The sequence below is a fragment of the Pezoporus occidentalis genome, unplaced genomic scaffold, assembly GCF_034315485.1.
Source record: "Pezoporus occidentalis ecotype Australia unplaced genomic scaffold, CSIRO_AGI_Poc_V1 ctg99, whole genome shotgun sequence".
Classification (NCBI taxonomy): Eukaryota; Metazoa; Chordata; class Aves; order Psittaciformes; family Psittacidae; genus Pezoporus; species Pezoporus occidentalis.
The window spans coordinates 2,144,977-2,167,416 of record NW_026916358.1 but is presented as its reverse complement, the minus strand read 5'-3'; the positions used below and the strand labels follow the sequence as shown (position 1 = coordinate 2,167,416).

The 22,440-nt window shown below is 45.6% G+C and overlaps 1 protein-coding gene across 2 annotated transcripts; it reads left to right on the top strand.

Moving 5' to 3' along the window:
* The first annotated feature begins 1,411 nt into the window (after window positions 1–1,411).
* Window positions 1,412–20,221, top strand: ECRG4 (ECRG4 augurin precursor). Of its 2 annotated transcripts, XM_062606993.1 has the most exons (5): window positions 1,412–1,614; window positions 13,792–13,897; window positions 14,604–14,651; window positions 17,438–17,595; window positions 19,848–20,221. In XM_062606993.1, exons 2-5 carry the CDS (start codon window positions 13,813–13,815, stop codon window positions 20,007–20,009), a joined length of 453 nt encoding a protein of 150 aa, XP_062462977.1. In that variant the 5' UTR covers window positions 1,412–1,614; window positions 13,792–13,812; the 3' UTR covers window positions 20,010–20,221. The 2 variants fall into 2 exon arrangements, with proteins under 2 accessions (XP_062462977.1, XP_062462976.1); XM_062606992.1 differs by lacking the exon at window positions 1,412–1,614 and having other exon boundaries at window positions 13,477–13,897.
* The last annotated feature ends 2,219 nt before the right edge of the window (window positions 20,222–22,440 follow it).

Below are 22,440 nucleotides of genomic sequence, written 5' to 3'. Positions count from 1 at the left end.
TAGTTCTCATCCCTGCATGACGCCCTCCTGACCACTGTGCTGGGGCTCATTCAGTCAGTGACAAGGTGGATTAGGAGAGCAAGTAATAAAAGTTTCTCTTTTACCCTTTGGGGTACTTGCAGCCAAAGCCCCTTCCTGATCCAGATTGCTGCATATGAAGAGCTGTGTAGACTGACATAATATTGTGGAGAAAGGCAGGGCAGGGGTTGCTTAACCCATCTCTGATGTTGAAATGTTTACTCAGCAGAGCCTCAAGGACCAGACCTGAAGCTAAATTTTAGTTTTCTAAGAGGGCATCTCTTCTAGTCAGTATGGATGTTTCCTGTGGAGTCAGCAAAGCAAAAAGAAGATTTTAGAAGCTTCCAGGTCCTGTTCCTTTAGGTTTAAATGCCCATGCTAGGTGGATTGGGTTTTGCACAGTAAGCAGCAAGCCACAGTAATGGTATTTCTGAGGTCTGCACGATCATGTTACTTCCAAGTGGCAGCAGTAAGTACAGACTCATTTCTCAGTACTCCTGCATGAATGCAGACGTGTGGCCGGTTGCCTGTAGTTGAGTCCCTGTGGAGTAATTGAGCCCTTTGAAGTCTGTAACTGCAAAGAGCTGCTTTGTCACTGTACATCCAGATATGTACCATGGCCATGGATATTCACTGTCATGGGGCCAGATGTCCTGAGGTATGATCTAAAAGGTACATTCATTTCCGCTGAATGCCTGGGTATGTATCTTCTCTTAGGTGTTCTGGTGCTAAAAATATATAATGTACCTCCAAAATATGGCTGTAACTGCATCAAAAGTTTCTTTAAATCAATTGTGATTTCTTTAGGCCCTTTGTAACGTTACTGGGATGTCCCACTGAAAAGCAGAAGTTTTTAATATGCAGATGCCATGCTTGATGCCTGTCCCTGACTAGTTATGGATTCAGAGAAATTATTTTGGTATTACTGATGTCCATCTTGTTTATTCCTCTTGGATTATCCATAATAACAGGAGAAAACACTGCACCTGGAATAAAACAGTTTTTTGCTGTGCAGTTTTGAGCATGACTGTCATTTACCTGGAGCCTTGTTTCCTGCAGTAAGGTGAGCCTGTGGCCGTGTCTTCTTCCTCAGGCTCTCCTGCTGACCCTAGGTGAGCCACCCCTCCACGCACCTCCTGGATGCTCTGCTGTACCAGCACATATGGGCTCCCAACACCTGTAAGAAATTAAAGAGCACTAAAATACTCCATGTGGCCAGTCGCTCATCGTACAGCCAGCACAAAAGCCCAAATTCCTTTCACATGAGAACACGGGTACATCTGCTTGTAATCATCTTTCTCCAGGCAGCTAGCCTGATTAAGCAGAAATGTGATTCTCCACACATGGTCCAAGGAGTGCTTGGCAGACACCCGCAGCCAAGGGGCTGGGATTCGGGAGAAGCAGAATAAATGCGCCTTTCACGCCCAGCATCCCCAGCAGTCCTGTGGCTCCTGCGCTCGCAGCCTTGGTCACTTCTTGCCCTGCTTGCAGGAGGCAAGACACACTGAAATAAAGAGAAACTTGTTCTGTGGCAGGAAAGGTCATTTCTTCTGGCCAGGCTTTTGGGAAGGAGACAGGAAGCGTATTATTTTAAAGGTAAACCGATAAAATATTTGTTTGCTGGAGGAAGGGGAGGAATGTCAGAAACATGTCAGCGTTCTTTAGAAAAAGTTATTGTGGTGTCTTACCCCTGCCCTGAAAAGAGCTGCAAGGTGTTGTAAAGAAATGTTTTAGCCCTCAGTGGTCCATAGATCCATGCAGGGTATTTTCCTTGCTGGAAGGATTCTCTTTGTCTGTCCATGCATGCGTGTGTGTGCTCACGGGGATGTGAATGCACACTCCGTAGCAGAGGCAATGGTTGAAAATATTAGAAGTAAGTAGACGTAGAGGGATATCAGCAGATTCTCTGGTAATGCTATTTGTTTGCTTCTTAATATTTTCTTTATTGCAGCTGACCAACAAGGAATCACTAAAAATGACTACTTCAGTGAAGGCTGCAGTTTGTAGCACAGATGTGTTATGGTTTATGTACTTCTGCAGATTTGCCAGATTCTGTTTCAAAACTTGCCTTTCATGCTGCTTCACAAGAGGACTGGAGAAATAATTTATAGGTGCAATTAAGAATGCCATGCTTGGGGAGTTAAGGGAAGTATTTTTAAGGAAACAAACTTGACAGTTGAGTAGCTCAGCTTCACTGTGACTCCTGAAAGCAAGCAAATCTGATCATCAGTTAATATGTTTGTAAAAACTAGGTTGCACCCCTCCAAGACTGTTTTTTACCAGCTCATAGTCTAGAGATATAGCCTGAGGACTTCAGCCAGAGCTGCAGGAGCTGTGCTTTGCCAGAAGAGCACTGCAGTTGTAGCTGTAGTGGCCCCAGGGCACGTGTGTCCCAGCCCAGCTGTGGCATTCCACTGGTTGGTCTGATTGAAATGGTCAGAGGTGACAATTCATCACTTCTCCGACTAACGCAGCTGTGCAGGCAAGTGCTGTGCTGGCAGGCTGGGCAGGGGAACTGGGGACAAGGCAGCCTGCTTTGTGTTTGCCGTTTGGAAGCATATGGTTAAATCAGGTACGGACTTCTCCTAAACTCTTTGAACTGTACTCTTGCCAAGACCTGCCAAAGTCTTGTTTTAGGCCAAGTTATGTTGTTGGCCTCAAACAAATGCCTAATACACTCTCCGAAAATAAGTCTGAGTCTTAGCAGTTTTAGGAATCTAGCTGGTTAAGAAAGTTCTTAATATAAGGGTATGGTGGAAGAACGTTGTCTCTTAACAAGTAGAGGGAACAGTGATGGACAGACACTGTTTTCAAAAATAATTGTCATGCAGGTGTCTATTCACTTGTCTATATGTTTGACCATTGCAGTTTATTCACCCGCACTCATGCACACGTGCAGAATTTTAAGGTGACAGTAGAATGACTTATGTTAGTACAAAAAGATTCAAAAGGCAACATCTGTCATTAAAAAACAATATAAAAAAAAACACTTATTGATCACAGGCTGGAATACAGGAATTTTTGCATGCTACGTTTGGCTTGACTTACTATAGACAAGACTTAATGATGCACAGAAGGGTTGTCTGGAAGAAACTGTGAGGTGTCTGATATTTCCCAGGGCTTCTTTCCTGAATGTTCATTTGGGTACTGCAACACACTGATACTCTGTCTATGGATATATCTATTCAAGTATTATTTACAGGTCTCATGCTTAAATGTCTTTTTTTAATATGGCTTCATTCTCTGTGAATGCTAATGTGGGTATGTGGAGATCAGACACAAATTGGATGCCTTTAAGGCTGTGTCAACAGCCTCTGAGGATATTGATCACCAAGTGTGGCTACTGAGAAATGATGCTGAAACCTTTGGAGCTGAACAGTTAACAGAGTGTGGATGGAGCCTGGATTTTCAGTTATAGGAAGGATAAGCCATTATATCAGTCTGTCCCTATGCCAGTCAACCAGTCTGATGGGTGGGTCTCAGTGCAGTGATGGGAAAATGCACATCTTTGTTACTCTGCTTTGTGAAGGCTGTGCTTACAGAGAATATTCTTACCACTCACCACACAGCTTTCATACTCAGCAGGAGGCACAAGCACAAGTTTTTAACTTCTGGGAGTCAATGTAATTTGCAGAATTGGGTCCTGCTCTTGCACCTTATTCTTTCCGATCTGTTACACCATCAGCCTTTGCCTGCTCTGTTGCTTACCTGCAGCTCCTCCTCTCCTTGTAGCACTGTTGTCACCCATCGACCTTCAGATATTGCCTGAAGCCACTGCTGTGCAATTGATGGGAAAATAGTAACTGTTAGGTTGAAGGAAAGTTGGCTTCAGCTGACATTTTTGTATAAACTCAGAGCAATCAATTTCATAGGTGATTTGTAAATGTACAAACTCCACCTGACTTTTCCTTCCTTTCACATCCATGAGTGATGCATTGATTTTAAGGCTAGAAGACATCACTCTGGCCTGATCACTTGCATAATTCAGATCCTCTGACATCCCTATATAAACTCATGTTTCTGGATCAAGAAGAGTACTTGTGACAGAGACTGTCTTTTAGCTAGGAAAAAATCCTCTACCCTTGATTAAGAAAGATCCACATAGTCCAAGACAATCCTTCTGAAGTTGTTCCAGTGTTGTCCAAGAGAAGTGTCTTATACCTTCCATATGCTTGTTAACACCCATCTGGTATTTCCCCTCAGAAGTTTGACTCTGAGCCCATTACACATCCACTTGGACACAAGCACTCCAGAAGGGAGGCTGCTCCACTACCTGCATGTGCATCACCCATACACATAATCTAAATATTAGTAAACAAAATACATTTCATAACTGTAATTGTTCTTGTCACACATTCAGCCCCAGATCACTCAGATCATTTTGGATAATTTATTCCTGAAACAGCTTACATAATCTGGGAAGAGAAAAGGCAGATACATTTTTTGATGTAATGCTATGAAGAGAATATGCATAGATCTTTGGATCATATTCCTGGTTGGTATTGTTTATTCACATGATAGAGTTTAGATCTCTGTGTGTGAGAGCTTTTTTTTAAATGGAAATATATGATGTTTAAATGGAAACAAGAGATGAATATGAGAGAGCAACCTCTGATGAAGTAAGAAGAGGTGGAATTTGTCCATAATGAGACCAAAATGAACATATTCTGTCAGCCTTTGTTTTAGTTTCTTTTTTTTTTAGCCTAGCCTAGAGTCATCTGTGCACTTGCAGGGAAATTAATCTGTGCTTTGGGCAGTGGGATCCCTCCATAGCTAGAGGAGACTGATGGATTGATTCACATATTAAGACTGTAGGTTCGATGAGCTGTGTAGAAATGGTGACAGTAGTGCGGATTTGAGGGCTTTGGCTTCTTTACTAAAACAGATACCTTATAACATTTGCTCTTTTTTTTTTTTTAGATAAAAGGTCCTGTTTATGCTATGTATTTCTCTCTTCTTTCTGCTGCATGTTTCTCTTCTCATTTTTTTCCTGTGTTTTTCTCTTCTTCCTCTCTAAACATTTCAGTTTGGCTTGTTTAAATTACAAAATAAATTATGAAGTCGTGTGAAGTTAGCAGTATGTGAAAGCTTTTCTATGGGCATATGTAGTGGCTTTGTAACGATTCCGTGATTTGGTTATACTGGGCTTGCTTTTTATTGTTAAGTGAAACACGGCTAACCCGAACCCCATGGCAGAAATTCCGTATCAAAGAATCAACGTTAAAGTGTTGACTTTACTAAACCCAGGGACAGTTGTTGTATTTGAAGCAGCAGCACCAGGATTCTTCTTGTTTGTTTGCTCACAGCAGCGGGCCTCCTAGGTCTCTGGAAAATGTGCTCATATATTGGTTACTGCTTGCTTCAAAGTATCTGTGCTGCCTCAGTTTTCTCTTTGTTGAAAAAAGGCAGCAAGCCTCCTATCTGCACCCATCTCCTCCCTGCTGCCCAGAGAAGTGGTGGAGTCACCACCTCTGGTGGTACTTGAAAGGCTCGTAGGTGTGGTGCTTAGGGACATGGTTTAGTAGTTAGCTAATAGGCAGTCACTGTCCTTCCCTTATGAAGAGTACTACACATCTGCCATGCAGGGTGTGAAGAGATGTTAAAGCAGGAAAACGTTCTTTAAAGCAAAAATAATTGCTGTCTTCTTTAAAAACAAGGGGTTGGTCACAAAGGTTTATAATGGCAGATCTTCAGAAAGGAGGAGGCAAAAGACTTTAGTTTTGGCAGACGTAAGAGATTAAATTTCTCACCCCCACCTTGAGTTAATGGAGCTTCAGAATCCCTATTTCTGAAGCAGATAAACTTTCTTGTTAAAGTCTGTATTTGGTTTGGTCCCAAACTGAGTGATCTGGCTCAAAACAGGGCTGTTTTGCCCACCAGGTCATTTCTGGTGCAGAGGAAACAACGTTGGAGACGGACAGTAGCATATTAGCTCCTCTGCGCCACAGCCATCCCTTATGGCAAGAGCTCCAGGATGTAAAAGCAATTATGTCAATGCCTAGAGGAACTAGCAGGGACTTCAGAGGCCTGTCTACATCAACAAATGCAGGCAGGTTCTTCTGCTTGGGTGAAGAACAGCCAGTGTGAGTTCAGAAGTCATAAAGCCCTATTAACACAGAGCTAATGGGCCCTGCTGTGACATGGGTCAGGTTCTGTGCCAGGCTTTGGGATCAGAGCCCAGCAGTGTTCCTCTGCCAACCAACAAACACAGCTCTAGGAGAGCAAAGAGCCAGGGATGAAGCCCCTACTTTTCCAGGGGAGCGTCTGTATGATGGCATTTTGCAAGATCCAGGCATAGCAACAGCAGACTGGTATTTAATCTTTCAGAGACAAATGGGATTCTGTAGGGCTTTTGTGATTAAAAATATATGTGTGCATGGGTGCTTGCGGGATACACACCTAAATGATCGCATCAAGCAAAAAACATCCCCTCAAATCTCTGTTCCCCTCAGCCATTGTGATGCTAGGTTAGTACACACGCCCTTTGAAGTCACTGGCATCCAAAGACAGCCGGGTGCAGTGAGGCTTCACACAGGAAGATTAAAGGTGTTACTGAGCAGCAGCAAGCAGCACCAGCACAAAGAGACTACAGAAAGTGCATTCTCCTGGAAAGAAACCGAACTGTAAATCAGAAAGGTAATCCAACACCAGACAAGAGGAGGCACGGGCTTGTTCACAGGCAGGGCTCAGGCAGGGCACTGGTGAAATGGGAAAGCCCAGGTATAAAGCAGAGCCAGCGAGAGCAGCCACAGAGCAGATCAAGAGAGGTGTAAAGTCACACATGATAACGTCAGGAAGACAAGTGAGGTTTCTGCTCTGATAACCTGAGAATTGTGCTCCAAGCTGGGACGTGCTACATGTTATTAAGGCTCCCAAAGGCTTGTGTTCGACCTGAGGAGTGAGCAATCACCTGCCCTCCTCTGCAGGTGACTTTGCCATATTTCAACCATTTGGGCAGATAGTCTGTGTACCAGGGTCCTGCCTCGGGCAGGCTGGCAGTGCTGCTGGAAGTTTCAGCCCATGTGGTTCCTACCTGTCTGAGAAGGCAGGCCGGGGAAAGCAGTTTGTTCTGTTTATACTGAGAAAGCCTGGCAGCCTTCAGGTGATGTGCTGGCTCCTGTGCTTTGAAACAGGCTTCAGACTGATCAACAGCAGCAGTAGCTGGGGATGCTCCCCTTTTCCTTCCCATGAAAATGCACCCACTTTCTCCCATTGCCAATTAAAAACAAATTAGTTTTAAAGCACATGCATGTGGGCTGTGTCCCTGCAGGTCTCTGAGGTTTACGTCCACAATGGTGAGATTGCAGCAGAAGTGTCTAGGGCTTGCCCTGCCACCCAAGCTGTCATATATTGCTGCTGGGGCCGAAGGGACAGAGGTACAGGAAAGAAAACCTTGGGTAGAACTGTCCTGTTACTGTCTCGAGCCCTTTGCTCCTTGGCATGCAAATGTGTTCTGCTAGCAAGCTACCCTGCACCGGCAGAAATACACTGTGAACCATGCCCAGATTTAACAGGCATCCGAGTCATCACTAAGGAGTCATGAAGACACCAGGCTGGCCTGCAAGGACCTGTTGTAGGCACTGCTAAAGGCCTCAAATGTGAGACAGGAGGAGGAAGCGATCTGACTGGGCTGCTCAGGTGGGATGGGGTCAGTGTGAATTCAGGTTGCCCCTCTCTCCACAGTGCCCTGCTCTGGGGATAATGTTTAAGAAGCATCAAGTGAGCCCAAATAGAGCTATTCCTTAGGATGTGGTAGACATAATACCCTCCTCTGCCAAACAAAGAAGTTCTGTTTTACCAGTTCCACCACATTCCCACTGTGGCCGTACTCTCCCACCTCCTTCTTGGCCTCAGCTCTTGCAAATCGCCTACCTGAGCCATCACGTCTCACTAGTCCTTAAGATAACTAACACAGCAAAAGTAAACTGGGTCTGCCTTTTTATCAAACTGAATTGGCTCCAAAAAGTATTAGAGTCAGTGCTTGTAAGAGAGGGGAGGATGAGGTAGCAAGGGGCAGAGACTTTGCCATCTTGGTGGTAGCAAGCCACCACATTGACTTCTTAAGCTCTTAAGGGTAAGGCAGCTGCCTCAGGAAGCACAACCTGGTTTCCAACCACCCTCCAGTTTGTGCTGGATTTGTCATAAGGTACTGAACTGGGTGTTGGAAAGGCTGGCTTCTCTGGTAATGTTCTTCACAAAGGAAGACACTCATGTGCACAGTTCTACGAAGGGGTTTAGAGCTGCAGGGGTGAGGAGAGATGTATTTTTCCAGCCATGATGAAGGTGCCCAAGTGTTTGAAGGTGACTGGGCTTGCAAGAAGCTCTTCACAGCTTCCCCTGGTCTTGCAGTTTCTGACGTGATGGTGCAAACCAGCTCTCTGGTGAAGCACAAGGGAGGAAATACTGTTCCTGTGATGAAGACTTGGGGACCTGGGAAGACAGGGAAACTGTGCCAGTGGGTGGTGGTATGGGACACTCTTCAGGAAAGGGCTTGATCCCTGAACAGCAGCGGTCACTGATGACACAATGTAGTATCCAGATCGCTTTATTTTATTATATGAATGGCACCTACTCCATGAGTAAGCCCAGAGTTTTGGGGAAAGAACTGTGTACAAACCATTAAGACAGCAGTAATGCGTAGGAAGAGGGATGCTAAAACCAGATTGTTAAATTTAATATTTTTAAGACTTTGCATTTACTAATCTTTGAGTATTTGCAACTCATTTGATGTGTTTGGGGCTTTTGTTGTTTTGAGGTCTTTTTGCTTGTTGGTTTGTTTGTTTTTAACTAGCATGCGTGCATTCTGGATGTGAATAACAAAGTGAGTGTTGGACAGTGAGGGAATAAAAACAAGTCAGAAATAGCTCAGGAATTAGTGTTCATAAAAAATGTTTTGAAGCATAAAGAGTCCCAGGAGAGAGCAGTAAAAGAAAGAGTGATTTGAATAAAATCAGGCCACGATAAAAAGACAGGTTGTAATGTCCTACAGTCTGTCTCCACCTCCCTTCCTGTTAGATCTGAATTGCAGACTTGCTATATACTTCCAGGTTTATCCTAAGGATACACTGGATGCAGTGAAAAAGGGGAAGGATTTCTTAGAGAACTTTTTGATCCCTTTGCCAAAAGGAAGCAGCCATGATCAGAAAATGTTGCCCAGCTGATCTGCTTCTCACTGTGCTTCTCACGAGAGGTTAATTCTGTAGTGTGGGCAGAAAAGTCCTGTCAGTTAGTGAAGGGAGGAGGATGGACAGACCAAGAGAAACCATTTCTTATCTGACAGGGTCAGCCAGAAGGTGCAAAATATATTTTCAGTAGCCAAACACAGAGGGAAAAAAAAGAAAGATGTGTTTTAAGGGGTTTTCTATGGAAAATATAAACACTAATATTTGTTGCTAACATGGACCAAAGTAGTGGTGCAACCAGTTGAGACACAACAGATGAAATGTGTCCCAGCCATGTGTCGAGGCCAACAAGACTCATAGCAAGCAAAAATTAAACTTTACCTAAAGGAAAGGCGTTTGCCCTAGGACTTGGGGCTGAACCTGTCACTATCAGGAGGTCCCTAGGGCAGTGGAAAAAATAGTATGAAACTCAAAATGTTTTGTGAAGAACTGACTGATGACTTCTGTTTGGAAGGAAAACATGACTCCTGCAGTTGGAAGAGGCTGCAGAAAACAATCTGGAATGCCAAGTGCCTCTGTCCTAAGGCTTGCGACTGGGCTCATATGGCTCGGAGAGTCTGTAAAAAACTCATGTAGCACAAAACAGTCATTTTCTGGGTGTTGGGAGTGCTGCTCAGTGCTGCCGCATTCCTGATCAAATGGGTTGTTTTAGTGGATCATTAAAATATTCATGGTGCTTCATTGTGAGAAGATGAAGTGTCATCTCCTGCAGTCCCTGGCTGATTTCCAATTTACCTATTTGCCTACAAAATTATGCTGGTGCCAGGTTGTAATATTTTATCATGTCTTGTGTTTTTTTCCTTGAAAATCCAGCTTTGGGACTCCTGTGATTGTATAAATATTTAATCTACTCTGCATTTAAGAATATTATTGCTTTGAAATGCTTGAAATTGTGAAGCCTACTAAAAGAAGGGAAGTAACTAAGATCAATCTTTTCAATACAATTTTTTTGTGCTCTGAATTACTGAATATCCTTGAATGTCCATTACGGATACTATCTCTTACCTTTTTATGAGTACACCACAGTTCTCTCAACAGCTACTGTGATGAGATGCAAAAGCAGAGGTGTTTCTGCTATTCAGGCATCTCTCAGTACTTAATTTTGGGCAAAATGTACAATAATAATTAAAAAAAATCAAAGAAAAATTCAGTGATGTTTTGAGGCAGAGACTTCCCCACCCCTCATCTAATTCAGATCAGTTAAACGGCCACACATGCCCATTTTATCTACCTGTAGAAGCCACTGGGTTTAAAACCACTAAGCATGAGCTCAGAGATCACACAGATGAAATGGGGTCAGCTGAGCAGTCACCAAACACTCAGTGAGTTGCAGAAATATTTACTAAATCAGCTTGGATCTTCTTTGCTTATCCCAGATAACACACACGAGGTCCTGCAGGCTCCAAAAACAATGCTGGCCAGCAGTAGGCTCAGCAATCGGGATTTCTCTGGCTCCAGTGAGTTACTTGCCTGGTTCCTGCCCACTTTTTCTCTCAAAGTCAGGTTTAGAGTGACTGTTGGATTGCTCCCAGTTTTCTGCCCCAAGCTTTGGACCATTGTCAAGCCCCATGCTGGGGAAGCAATGAAACCCACCAGCTCCATCCTGTTATCCTGCTACAGCATCCCTCCAACTAGTGGTCCCCATTACGCTAAGGGGCTTAATGGAACTTTATACCATGCCCTGCTCACCACTTGTCCTCAAGCTGTCTGGGGAGCACTCCTGCTGGAAACATTAGTTAACATCTTTCGATAACACTTCAACACCAAGAGTCTACCATTGTCATCAGTGGTGATGAAAGACATTTAAGCAAATTATGTCATTAGTGCAGACTTGCTTACCTAGAGCCCTTAGGGGGTGTTGCACAGTCGTGCTGGCAGAGAGCTCCCAGCGCTGGTGTGCCAGCGGAGGCAAACTAAGCCCTAAGACAAGCATTAAACCCCTCCATGCTAAAGAAGGGGATGTTTTAGAGTGATGTCACTGCTGATGGAGAGATCCCAGCAAAACACTGCAGCACCCAAGTCACACGCACAGAGGCTGTGTTTTTACATGACAAATAGCAGAAAGGGGTGCTGCAGGTGTGCCAATAAACACGGATACTCACTTGAAGGTAAACACTTCCTTCCGATCATGATGCAGCAGTTGCAAGCTCAGCAGAAAGAAATGTCTTACTGCAACAGGAGGGCAACACTGCCTCAGTCCTTAAAACAAGCTGGAACACAAATAAAGATTGTTACTGGAAAAATATCATCTCCTTTTCACCGCTGCCTTTGAAAAGAAGTGGTGTTATATTTTTACTCAGCTTCTTTCTTTATGCCTAAACTTTCATCCCCTGAACTGACAAAGTGACCTCTTCTGGGAAGATGCTGCACTCAGTTTAACCCTGAGCATTATATTCTTCTACCAAGCACTTCTTCCACCACTAGAGCAATGATTTTCTACAATAACCTTGCACTTGAGTCAAATCTGTTCCCTGGGTTTCACCAGATAACATTTTATATCTGTAATTTCTTGAGTCATGGTGTTATATTTGGTATCCAGAGGAGGTTTTGTGTTTTGTATTCTTTTGGCTCAGAGGCACCAAGTACCTGAAGTTCTGCAGAGCCCCAGTTTCCACAAAAGGCTTGTTACAAACTAGCCAGGTGAAAACAACACCCTCTGCCACTACCAGTATAGCAGTAGAACATAAACATTAATGTGTTATCACCTTGGCTTTCTAAATTATCTACATCATGGCTGTTTCATGTAGCCTTGTATATGTGCTCTTCACTGCTGTCCCTTCTAGCTATATTCTGCAACTAGTCATTCAGAAACCTCAGGTGGCTTTAGTAAAGAGGCTGTCAACGTTAAGCTGATGAAAGAGTGTATTGATTCAGAAGAAGGGGTGTTTGCTCCAACACATGCCATTAAATCTGCTGACACTTTATACATGGAGCTGTGGAGAGAAACCACTCAAAAGCAGTGACAGAAAGGGCAAGCTGGTTTTGATTCCCATTTGCACTGAACTGAAGCCTCCTATGGGAGTGCTTCCATCGCAGACAGGAGCCTGGAAGGGGCTGATGCCTCCTGCTCTGCCCCCCAAAGCTGTGGCTCTCACAGAGAGCAAAGGGCACTTGGGCCGGAGTGACTGTGTTGCTTTTTCAAGCTGTTGCTGGTGCTGCTTCAACTGTGATGGGCAGAGAGGCCTGAGCATAACCCTGAGGGTGCTGGGGGATGGAAGGGAGAAGAGGGAACACTTTGGGTGCAGCTCCAAGTACTTTTTCACAAGGAAAAAGATGCGTGGGGCAGTCAGAAGCAGTCACCTGAAGCAATGATCAGGCTGTGGCTGGGACACTGCTGAGAGATCAGCCCTTGCTGGTGTTCCTTCTGTACTTTACTGTGGGTGATAAAGTCAGGCATAGGGTCTTGTCCCACCACCACAATCAGCTGTGCCTGAAATAACACTGACAGGCTCCACATCTCATCACAGGGAGTTGCCATGCCAGTGCATGGCCCCCTCACCACACATGCACATATATGTATATATACACACACATATTCAATACAGATATTTCTATAGAATTACAATAGATACAGTGTGTGTGTATATCCTCATCTGTACCCAATCTGGAAGCAGTCCTTGGATCAGGGAGCCAAGGCCTCTGTGCTTGCCAGGTTTCCCACAAGTAGGTTACAGAGAGAGCCCAGCTCACCCCTGCTCACCCTGGCCTACCCCCTGTATCCCTCCTGTGTGCCTCTGTACCCTGGCACAGCTTCAGCAGCAGGCGAGATGCCCATAACTATCCCCTGAGTATTGTGAGTCAGTGCTGCGATGGAAGAGAGAGGCTTGTGTCCGAGCATGGGCAAGGATTTCACTATGCTTTGTCTCATCTGGGCTGTTTCTGAAGCAGAGAGACAGTGAATTCACAGAGAGAAACTTAAGTCTGAATTAGGAAGAGACAGAGTTAAGTTTATGCACCATTACAGTTATGATACTGCTGGACAAGGAGTTTTATGTAGTTTGTGAGTTTAGCTTTTGGTCCCTGAATTTTTGCTATAAGCTAAGCCTGTCTATATGCAGAAAAAGAAATCAGAATTATTTTTAGAGCTGACCAGTTAAAATGCATTGATGTACACTGCGGACTTGGAAGGGGGATTTGGTGGAGTGGGAGGAAGGGAGAGAGAAAAAACCTTGAACTGGGTCACCTTTGGTTGATTCTGAATCATTTTTCCACCAAGACAACCTCTGAATTTCCCTCTGCTGTTCCAGCCAAGTGACAAACTGGTTTCATGCATACAGAAATGCTAAATGATGTGCTACCGCTGTGTTTTAATTCCCTGTGAGAAAACCCTGCATGAATGAAAGGTCTTTACCGATTGAGCTGGATTATGTGTAACCCCAAAACAAAATCACTGCTGGGAACTGGCAAACCCGCCGCTGGCTACCGGGTGCTCCCCGACCTGCAGCGCACCGCGGCTGTCCTCGCTCCCCCCACTCACCTCTGCCGCCTCTCCGCCCCTCCCCGTGGCGTCGGGCCGGGGCGGGCAGGAGCGCCCCTTCCCTCCGCTCCGTCTCCATCCCCATCCCCATCCTCATCCTCCCTTCTCCTCCAGCCCAGGTGTCTCGCCGCTGCCATGCTGCCGCCGTGTCCCCGAGGAGTCCTGCCCGGTGCCTCCCTCCTCTTCCTCCTCCTTTTTCCTCTGCTCTGCGCAGCCCCCGGTGAGTGAGCTCCCGCGGCCGGGACGGGGTGCGGGGATGGATGCGGGATGCGGGGAGAGAAAACACAACCCGACGCGTCCTGGGGAGAGGAAGGAGCCTTCCCCTGGTGTCCTGCATGAGTGAACGCCTTCGGTCACGCCAAAACTTGTGCAAATTGAACATTTCTTTTTTAAAGAGCTCGTTTTTCCAGAGCAGAGCCCTTGCAGGTCAGACCTGTTGCATTGCCCGGCAGCGGGCTAAAGCCTTGGATCCCTTCTGAGAAAGGGCTTCAGTAAGAACAGCTTTGGTGTGCTTTGTGACAGGCTGCCAGGCACAGTTCTGAAGTAGCCAGGTCATTGGCATGCCCCTCGCTCAGTGACCTGGGGCTCCCAGGGTTACAGTGCTGGCTGTACGCTGTGTCACAATACTGGCACTGGCTACAGTCTTCTGCTGAAAAATATGATTTAATTGGTGAAGAGGCCACTATCGGGGTTTTCTTGCCAAGAAAAGCTGGGGAGAGGATGTTAGAAGCTTCCCTGCAATGTATGTTGCGCTGGATTGTAGAAACGGGAGCAAAGGGAGGCAATGGGAGCAACTTGCCACAGAGTTCTGGCTCTTGGTCTGGAGCTATGACAAAAATACTTTCAGTATTCTCTGAGATGCAAACTTTTTTTTTTTTTCCTTTTCCTTCTTAGTAAATGTATGTGTTTTATTTTTACTTGTCTAGATGTGTCAAGGGGGAATAAGCTTAAAGAGATGTTTCAGAAACAAGAAGGTAAGTGAAGAGACAGTGAAGTGCTTCCCCTTATTTTTCCTTTAGTCAGTTGATGTCAGTCAAAGCTGCCAACATGTTGCCACTGAATTTACAGCTCAAGGCAGACAGCCAGAGGAACAGTGGACAAGTGCCCGGTTCAAAGCTGGTAGCACACAGCTGCTCTCTCTGCATGCCGTACCAAAAGCCACCCAGCTAGAATCACAGAATGGTTTGGGTTGGAAGGGGTCTTAATGATTACCTAGTTCCACCCCCCTGCCATAGGCAGGGACACCTTCCACTAGACCAGGTTGCTCAAAGCCCTGCCCAGCCTGGCCTTGAACACTGCCAGGGATGGGGCAGCCACAGCTTCTCTGGGAAACCTGTGCCAGGGCCTCACCACCCTCGCAGGGAAGAGCTTCTTTCTAATACCTAATCTAAATCTCCCCTCTTTCAGTTTAAAGCCATTCTCTCTTGTTCTGTCACACCCTTGCAAAAAGCCCCTCTCCAGCCTCTTCTAAAGGCCCCCTTCAGGTACTGGAAAGCTTCTATAAAGTGTGCCTGAAGCCTTCTCTTCTCCAGGATGAACTGTCTCAGCCTGTCTTCATAGCAGAGGTGCTTCAGCCCTCTGGTCATCTTTGTAACCCTTCTCTGGACTTGTTCCAATAGGTCCATGTCCTTTTTATGCTGGGGTTCCCCAGATCTGCATGCAGTACTCCAGGTGGGGTCTTATGTCTGTTTGGGATGTGGTATTGGCAAGGCTGGAGGCTCAGCTCATCAGAGCCCCCTCTGAAAACCAGGGTTCCCTGCCCCATGCAGTATGCTGGCATTTTGCTCTGCGCAGTGTATAGCATCTACCTTTTCCAGTGTACACATGGCAGATGTGGCGTTTAGCTGGTTTATTCTGGGAAGTCACAACCTTTTCCAAGGAACTGCAACACATAGAAATACTGCTGGCTCAGGTGCAGTGAATAAAATGTGCAAACTGGGCTTGCTCATGACACCTTGACTTGTTCCCTTTGTCCTTCGGGCCCCGTGTGTTCTTCCTTCTTGGAAGACTGCTTCTCTACAGGAGAGATGACGGCCAAGGGCCCAGTGGGCAGATGCACTGAATGGCTCGCTGGTTGAGGGAAAGGACTGGAAACAGAGCTGGCTGGGGACAAGCAGCACTGCAGCAGATGGGGGCAGGCTGAAGTGGCCTAGAAGTTCTGGTGTCCTCCCCTCAGCCTGCTCCATGTCTAAGGCAAAGAATTTACATCCCCCACAGAGCAGAATCCTTTTTGCAAGGCTGCTGAACTTCCCACTGGGTTTTTCCTGGACTCACCCACCACCTCTTTGCCAGCCCCAAAACATGTGTCCCATCCACAGATGTTTGCCTTCCACATGGGTTCCCTGCCTTACCATTCTGCAGTGCTTGCATGCAGATAGGAGTGACTGCTTGCCACAGCAACCCTCCCTGTGCCCCAGTAGCAATCCACTTGTCTGTTCAGGTCCCCTGCTGGGAGGGACCTCCCAAAGGAAGGCTTTTGCAGCACACAAGCATCATGGCCTAGACCAGGGAAAACCCCAAAGTCTTGCACTGATGATGGACGGAATATGTAGCCCCTTAATTCCTGCCTCACCCCCTTCTGCAGCGCCAAAGCGAGCAGGCTAAGTGCACAGTGTTGGTTCCCTCCCTGGCAGTGTCCCTTGTGCAGGGCTCATTGACATGGCATTTGTTCAGCAGTCCTGCTTCTCAGTCATAACACCCAGGTTGAGTGCACGGGGAGTTATCAGTTTCCAACCCATCACTGCAGGGCAGCCTGCTGCTTCCCACTCTTCCTGTGACAACTCATCTATCAATCACTTTTACCTCTTGAATCTCCTTTCCCCCTGCAGTCCCTCACCGCCCACCATGGGTCTGCCCACCTTCTGCTTCAATGGTTTTCACATCTCCATCTGACTTTCCTGTCTGCCCCAGCCTCTTCCCTCGCATCCTCCAAAAATTCCTATCCAAGTTCCTGGGTCTCTCCCTCATTGCAGCAAACCTAAAGGCAAGACGTTCCTCCGATTCATATACGTGCTTCTTCTTTCACGGGGAAGACAAAACATCATGCCATGTTTCATCGTTTCCATGCATGGCAGGGGGCTAGCCCGTCCTCACATACACACCTTTCAGAGGTACATAATTTCGTCTAGCAGCCATAGAAAACTGCCAGCCCTTAGGCATGGGGCAAGCCAGATGGCACATCTGGGTCTAGCAGGTTGAGGGCATTCCCATGCATCCACCAAGCAGTGTCCTATGGAAGCCTGATAGGGTTTTATTTTCAGGCATACAGAGCATTTAGTAGTATTCGGTATTTAAAAGCTACATTTTAAACAGCAGATTCAAAAATCTACCTTTTTATGTGTGCCTCCCTTCACCCTAGTAAGTTAACGTTTCTCCAGGCTCCTCAGGCTTTTTAACTTCACCTCGCATCTCCATTCCCATTTCTGCAACAGCAGGACAGATGCCAGTCTCCTCTCCTCAAAGCACAAACCCATTGTGTATATGCTCTTTGAGTTTGGGTTTATTTATTTAAATTCCTCACTTAGCTTCTGTCTTTGAGCTCAGAACAGCTTTTCAAAGTCCAAGTGGATGGGTGTAGCTGAGGAATCCTATTGCATCGATGGTTGCTGAGTTTATTACTGCTACTGCTGTCACACACATCGTGCTGCCAAGCACAAAGGTGATGGCACGATGTGAGAAGCATTTTCTTACTTGCTGCAAGCCTCAGGATGACTAAAAATTTCCTGGCATGTCTTTTGGGGGTGGGGGGGATTAATTTCAGCCCCTGTTGCCACGAAGCCTGAGCTGTCAGTGAAAGAAACAACAGCCAAGGCATTCCTAAACAGCCTGAGACGCCAGAGGCGCCAGCTGTGGGACAGGAGCCAGCCTGATGTACAGCAGTGGTACCAGCAGTTCCTGTACCTGGGATTTGATGAGGCGGTGAGTAAAAAGCTTTCCAGGGCCAGTAGAGCTTCAGGGTGTGTGGCTATGAGTGCACAGCCATGGGGGCAACCAGAGAGAGAAGCTGCCCCACTTCTGGTCACAGATACTGCGGTTTCTGTTTGTAAAGTAGCAAATGTTGCATGGAAATGTAAGCTCTGTTATTTGTTAGAGAATTCTTTCTTATTTTGTTAATAGAAAAAATTGACATTCGAATTTTGTGTGGAGGTCTTGGCTGTGACTGAACGTAGCTTAATAAATTGCAAATGGATGTATAAACAAAGCTTGCTTTGAGAAATAGGCGGTGAGACCCAAAGCAATCAATCATATTTCAGGAAATTAATTTGGCAGCCTCAACCTTATCAATTTACTTTTAAACACTCTGATAAATTCACACCAAGCTTGTCATGATTGGCATTCCTCAGTGAAATTGCACTAACAATATATACCTACTGCATGCCTGGGCCTCCATGGTGCAGGCAGCTCCTGACTGCATTGTGAGCACTGGCTGCTGTGCCTTGACTCTAAACATGAAAAGAAAACCATTTGATAATGTGCAGCCAACCTCCCTTCAAATGAGAATCACAGAATGGTTTGGGTCGAGGACGACCTGAAGATCATCAAGTCCCAGCCCCCCTGCCATGGGCAGGGGCAGCTCACACCAAACCATCTCACCCAAGGCTCTGTCCAGCCTGGCCTTGAACACCGCCAGGGATGGAGCTTTCACAACTTCCCTGGGCAACCCATTCCAGTGCCTCACCGCCCTAACAGTAAAGAATTTCTTCCTTATATCTAACCTGAACTTCCCCTGTTTGTCTGAACCCATTACCCCTTGTCCTGTCACTACAGTTCCTAATGAAGAGTTCCTCTCCAGCATCCTTGTAGGCCCCCTTCAGATGTGGAAGGATAATTAACCCAGTTAATTTGTAAAAACACTGGAGTGGAATCAAGTGTTCACAGCTCTGCACAAAGCTTTAGTAAACAGATGCTGAAATAGGGTGAAAAATGTGCATTTATTGCAGTCTCACATGTAGAATAATTTCTATGTTAATAGGAGGTAAAAACAGTTATAGATGCGGAAGTTTTGGCTTCTGTTAGCTGCATGAATGTGTTTAATGAGATTGCATTGGCACGGGCAAGCTGGAGAACATTTTGGACCTTCATGCTATGTGGATTGCTTAGAAGATGAATGCACTCATTTTCAAAGCTGGAACAATTAGAAAAATAATCCTTTGCTTGGACTGAAATGATGAAGGATACTTTTCTGTTTTATCCCCTGGGCATTATGCAGATAAAAGTGACTTTTTAACATTAGGGCTATAGCACCCTCCCCCAGTAGGAATAGGAAAAATAGGCAAAGTGATTTTATGCATCAGAAACTAAAGACTGAGGGCAAATACCAAGAAGTAATAAGGACAAACCATGTAGATAAGACAAATTCTCCTCTGTGCTCCTGTGTGCATTTTGAAGACTGAAATGAGGCCTGTTGTGGGATACAATGAATCTGCTTAGTAGGTTTTCTTGAGCATTAAGACACAGTTTTAACAATGAAATAACTGTTTGTTCCAAGCAAAGGACTTGGGCCATGCTTACCCATTGTGTATTTTGCAAAACTTTTTTTCCAAATCTCAGCCAAAAATATTTCCAAAGAGTCATTCAGATGGAAAGGCTTTGGCTTGGCAAGTATTTGATATCCTTGCACACAGTTTTTCCTCTGCTGTTGTGAGCAGAATTGAACTGCTTATTGCATTTCCATAGCTAGAAGGCTGCACTGTACCTTCATTTTTACCCATGTAAAAGAGAACCAAAAGATCACAGGCATAAAGCAAAAGCCCGTTGCACCCACTCTGCAGTCAGTGACATTTTGATTAAAGGCGTGGGACAGTGGGGAACCAAACCTTTAGATTTTTAAGTGCAAAACATTGAAAGGTTTTCATTGTCCACCATGGAGAAAGTAATTGAAATACTAAAGGTGCTCAGTGAGTGTCTCAGTTTAAGCACTTTACAGGGGGCAGTGGGTGTTGGGCTGAGTCCCACGTGGGCTGGACAATTCCTGCACTTAGGACCCTGATAAATCCCATAGAGAAGGTAGGTACAAGTCACAGACCCCACAGAGCTAAAGATTTCATTTCGACAAGCACACAAAGGATCTGAATTTCTGAAAGAGGCAAAATGAACCTGTTGCACCATTTCTGTTTCTCTCTCTTTGTTGCGAAGTTTAGGTTAGGAAAGTATTCTCTTTTTTTCCGCAGAAATTTGAGGATGACATGTCCTACTGGACCAGCTTAGGGCGTGCTCGCAATGAATACTACGGTGGGTACTACCAACACCACTATGATGAAGATGCACCGATTGGTCCACGAAATCCACACACTTTCAGGCATGGAGCAGGTGTCAACTATGATGATTATTAATGCCATTTACCCTGCTATAGCTGGTGCCTACACAGCTGCACTGCATGAGGCTGAGTCCTCCTCCCTCAGCCTTGCTTTCCTTCCATTCATGTAAAACAGCAAGAGCAAAGGAGCTGCCAGACTAAGACAAAAGCAACACGACTTTTTTAATTATTGTTACTTAGTAGCACGCTTTATATAAAGTGTTATAGAAATAAAGCTTTTTTGATAAAGAGGTTGTCATTATTTAGTACAGTTTGTAGCACCATGTTTCATTCCAACTGTATTACTACAGATTCCTTTTTAAAGGGCTCTTTCATTTGTTCTCCTGCAATCAATCACAAAATTACATTATATCATCTAGTTTGGCACAATATAAGCCAATGCATTTCAGATGTGCCAGTTCATTCAGATCTGTGCCAACAAATAAATCCAGTTGCCCTCGGGGGGATAAGAAAAAACACCCAAACGTTCCTCTCAGCTGAAGTGCTGCCTTGCTGCACTTGAAGTGCTCTGCTGTTTCTGTACCTACCACACACAGCCCTTCAGACTGGTGTGACATGGCACTTCTGCAGCTCCTGTTGGGGCAAGGACAGATGTTCACAAAAGCTAATTCAGCGTGGAGGAGCTCCCCTACCTGCACAACCTGTGAAAGGAAAGGATCCTCCAGGGAAGGGGCTCAATGCAGGAATCTGACTTCAGAAGCAATTGCTGAGATGCACAGCATTTAGCCTGAGCGGCCCCAACCCCTCCCAGGCACGATAACCTGAAGGTTATCTTTGATGAATACTCCCCTTTGTGTCCTTTCCACTGAGCTACAAGCTTCCAGGCTAGCTCAAAACGGAATACAATAACTAACTAACCTATTTAAAATGAGGTTAGCAACAGATAGCATCCAACACAGTCCCCAAGCACAATTCTTACCTAGTTCCCTCTATCCTCAATTCAAACTGGAGTCTATACATTACCAAAATGCATCAGAGCCTGGGCATTTGTCAATGAAGTGTAGTGGGGATTAGAGGGAGGGGTGGTTAGTGGGGTTAAGATCCCCCAAATACAACCAGCTTTTCTACCACAGCAACATCAGCCACACTGCTGCTTCCCTCGTTACTGTGAAGTCCTCATGAAATCCAGGAGGGAGATTTCAACTGTCAGGGGCTTCAGGAGGAGCTTGGTGGAGGAAAGAGATTGGGCAGGTGAGAAAGGGTGGCTTTTCCACAGCTTCTGGAGCTGAAACATCAGGATAAAGAGAGATGAAATGAGTACTGCAAATGCCAGCTGGCAGAAAGGACAGCAGGGGTGTTTCAGCTGTCTGTCATCTAAAGCTTACCAGGAATTTCCAAAGCAAGGATCACAGTAACACCATTCTTTACACTTCACTTGTTTCTTAACCGAGTGTACTTCCTAATCTTCCTCTTAAAGCCACCACTGTGTGATGGAGTGGTGTCTAGGACAGGCAGCCCAGCAACATTCAGCTCCCTGCAGGACCGCTTCCAGGGAGACAGCTCTTTGCTGAGGGATCCAAACTGAACAAACATGTTAGTCACTTCTACTCTGCACGTACAGATACACGCTGGAGTTACATGCTCCAAAACCTCAGCTTCCCCGAGGTTTTGGAGGGCTTGCTCTTAGCAGAGTCCTTGCCAGTTTAATCACTTTAAAACTGGTGTATTTCCTTGGTAGAAGAGCCTTTATTCCAAATACAGAATATCTCATTCTGAGTCAAGCACGCACTCTTTTGCACAGTTGGAAAACACCTATTCCTAGAAGAATACTTTAATTTTTGTGTCTTAGCAGAAAAATGCGTGGAATTTGGTGCCATTTGAACCATGCTGATCATTTCCATCATTTCCCAGAATTTACGATGATTGGGAATACAGACCTGCTGAACAGGGAAAAATAAAGTGCTGTAAATAAACACCAGCTCTTCCAAGGCCTTTGCAAGCTGTGTCTGTTCCTGCAGACTGACTCAAGCCCAGCAGCTCTCTGTGATTTGCAGGCTCACAAAGCTACGATCTCTCTCTTCTGAGGAGAGGGCACCCACCTTCTTGCAGAGGGGTGCACCTGCAGTGCGATGCAGCAGTGGTGATGATGCAAAAGCACATGCAATAAGTTACAGAGAAAGCAAGTGCGATCTGTCACAGGTTTGGGCAAAAGGAGGAAGATCATTAGAAAGCAAAGTCTGGCAGTATGCTGGAGTGCTCCTAAGTTAACTACATTAACAAAGTTAATTTCCTGTCAACTTTTTTTCTGCCCCAAAACACAGACAAAAACTGTGCATCCCCTCACAGCCTCTCCACTATGCTGTGCAAGACAGCACAGAGTGCTTCGCATCATCATTATCCCCAGCCATCCCACGGTGGGAAAGGTCTTAATTCCCCTTAAGTTCCTATTTGTAACACAAAAATGTTGAGGGTGAGGGACCGGGCGCTTTATTCACAGGACTGCTTTC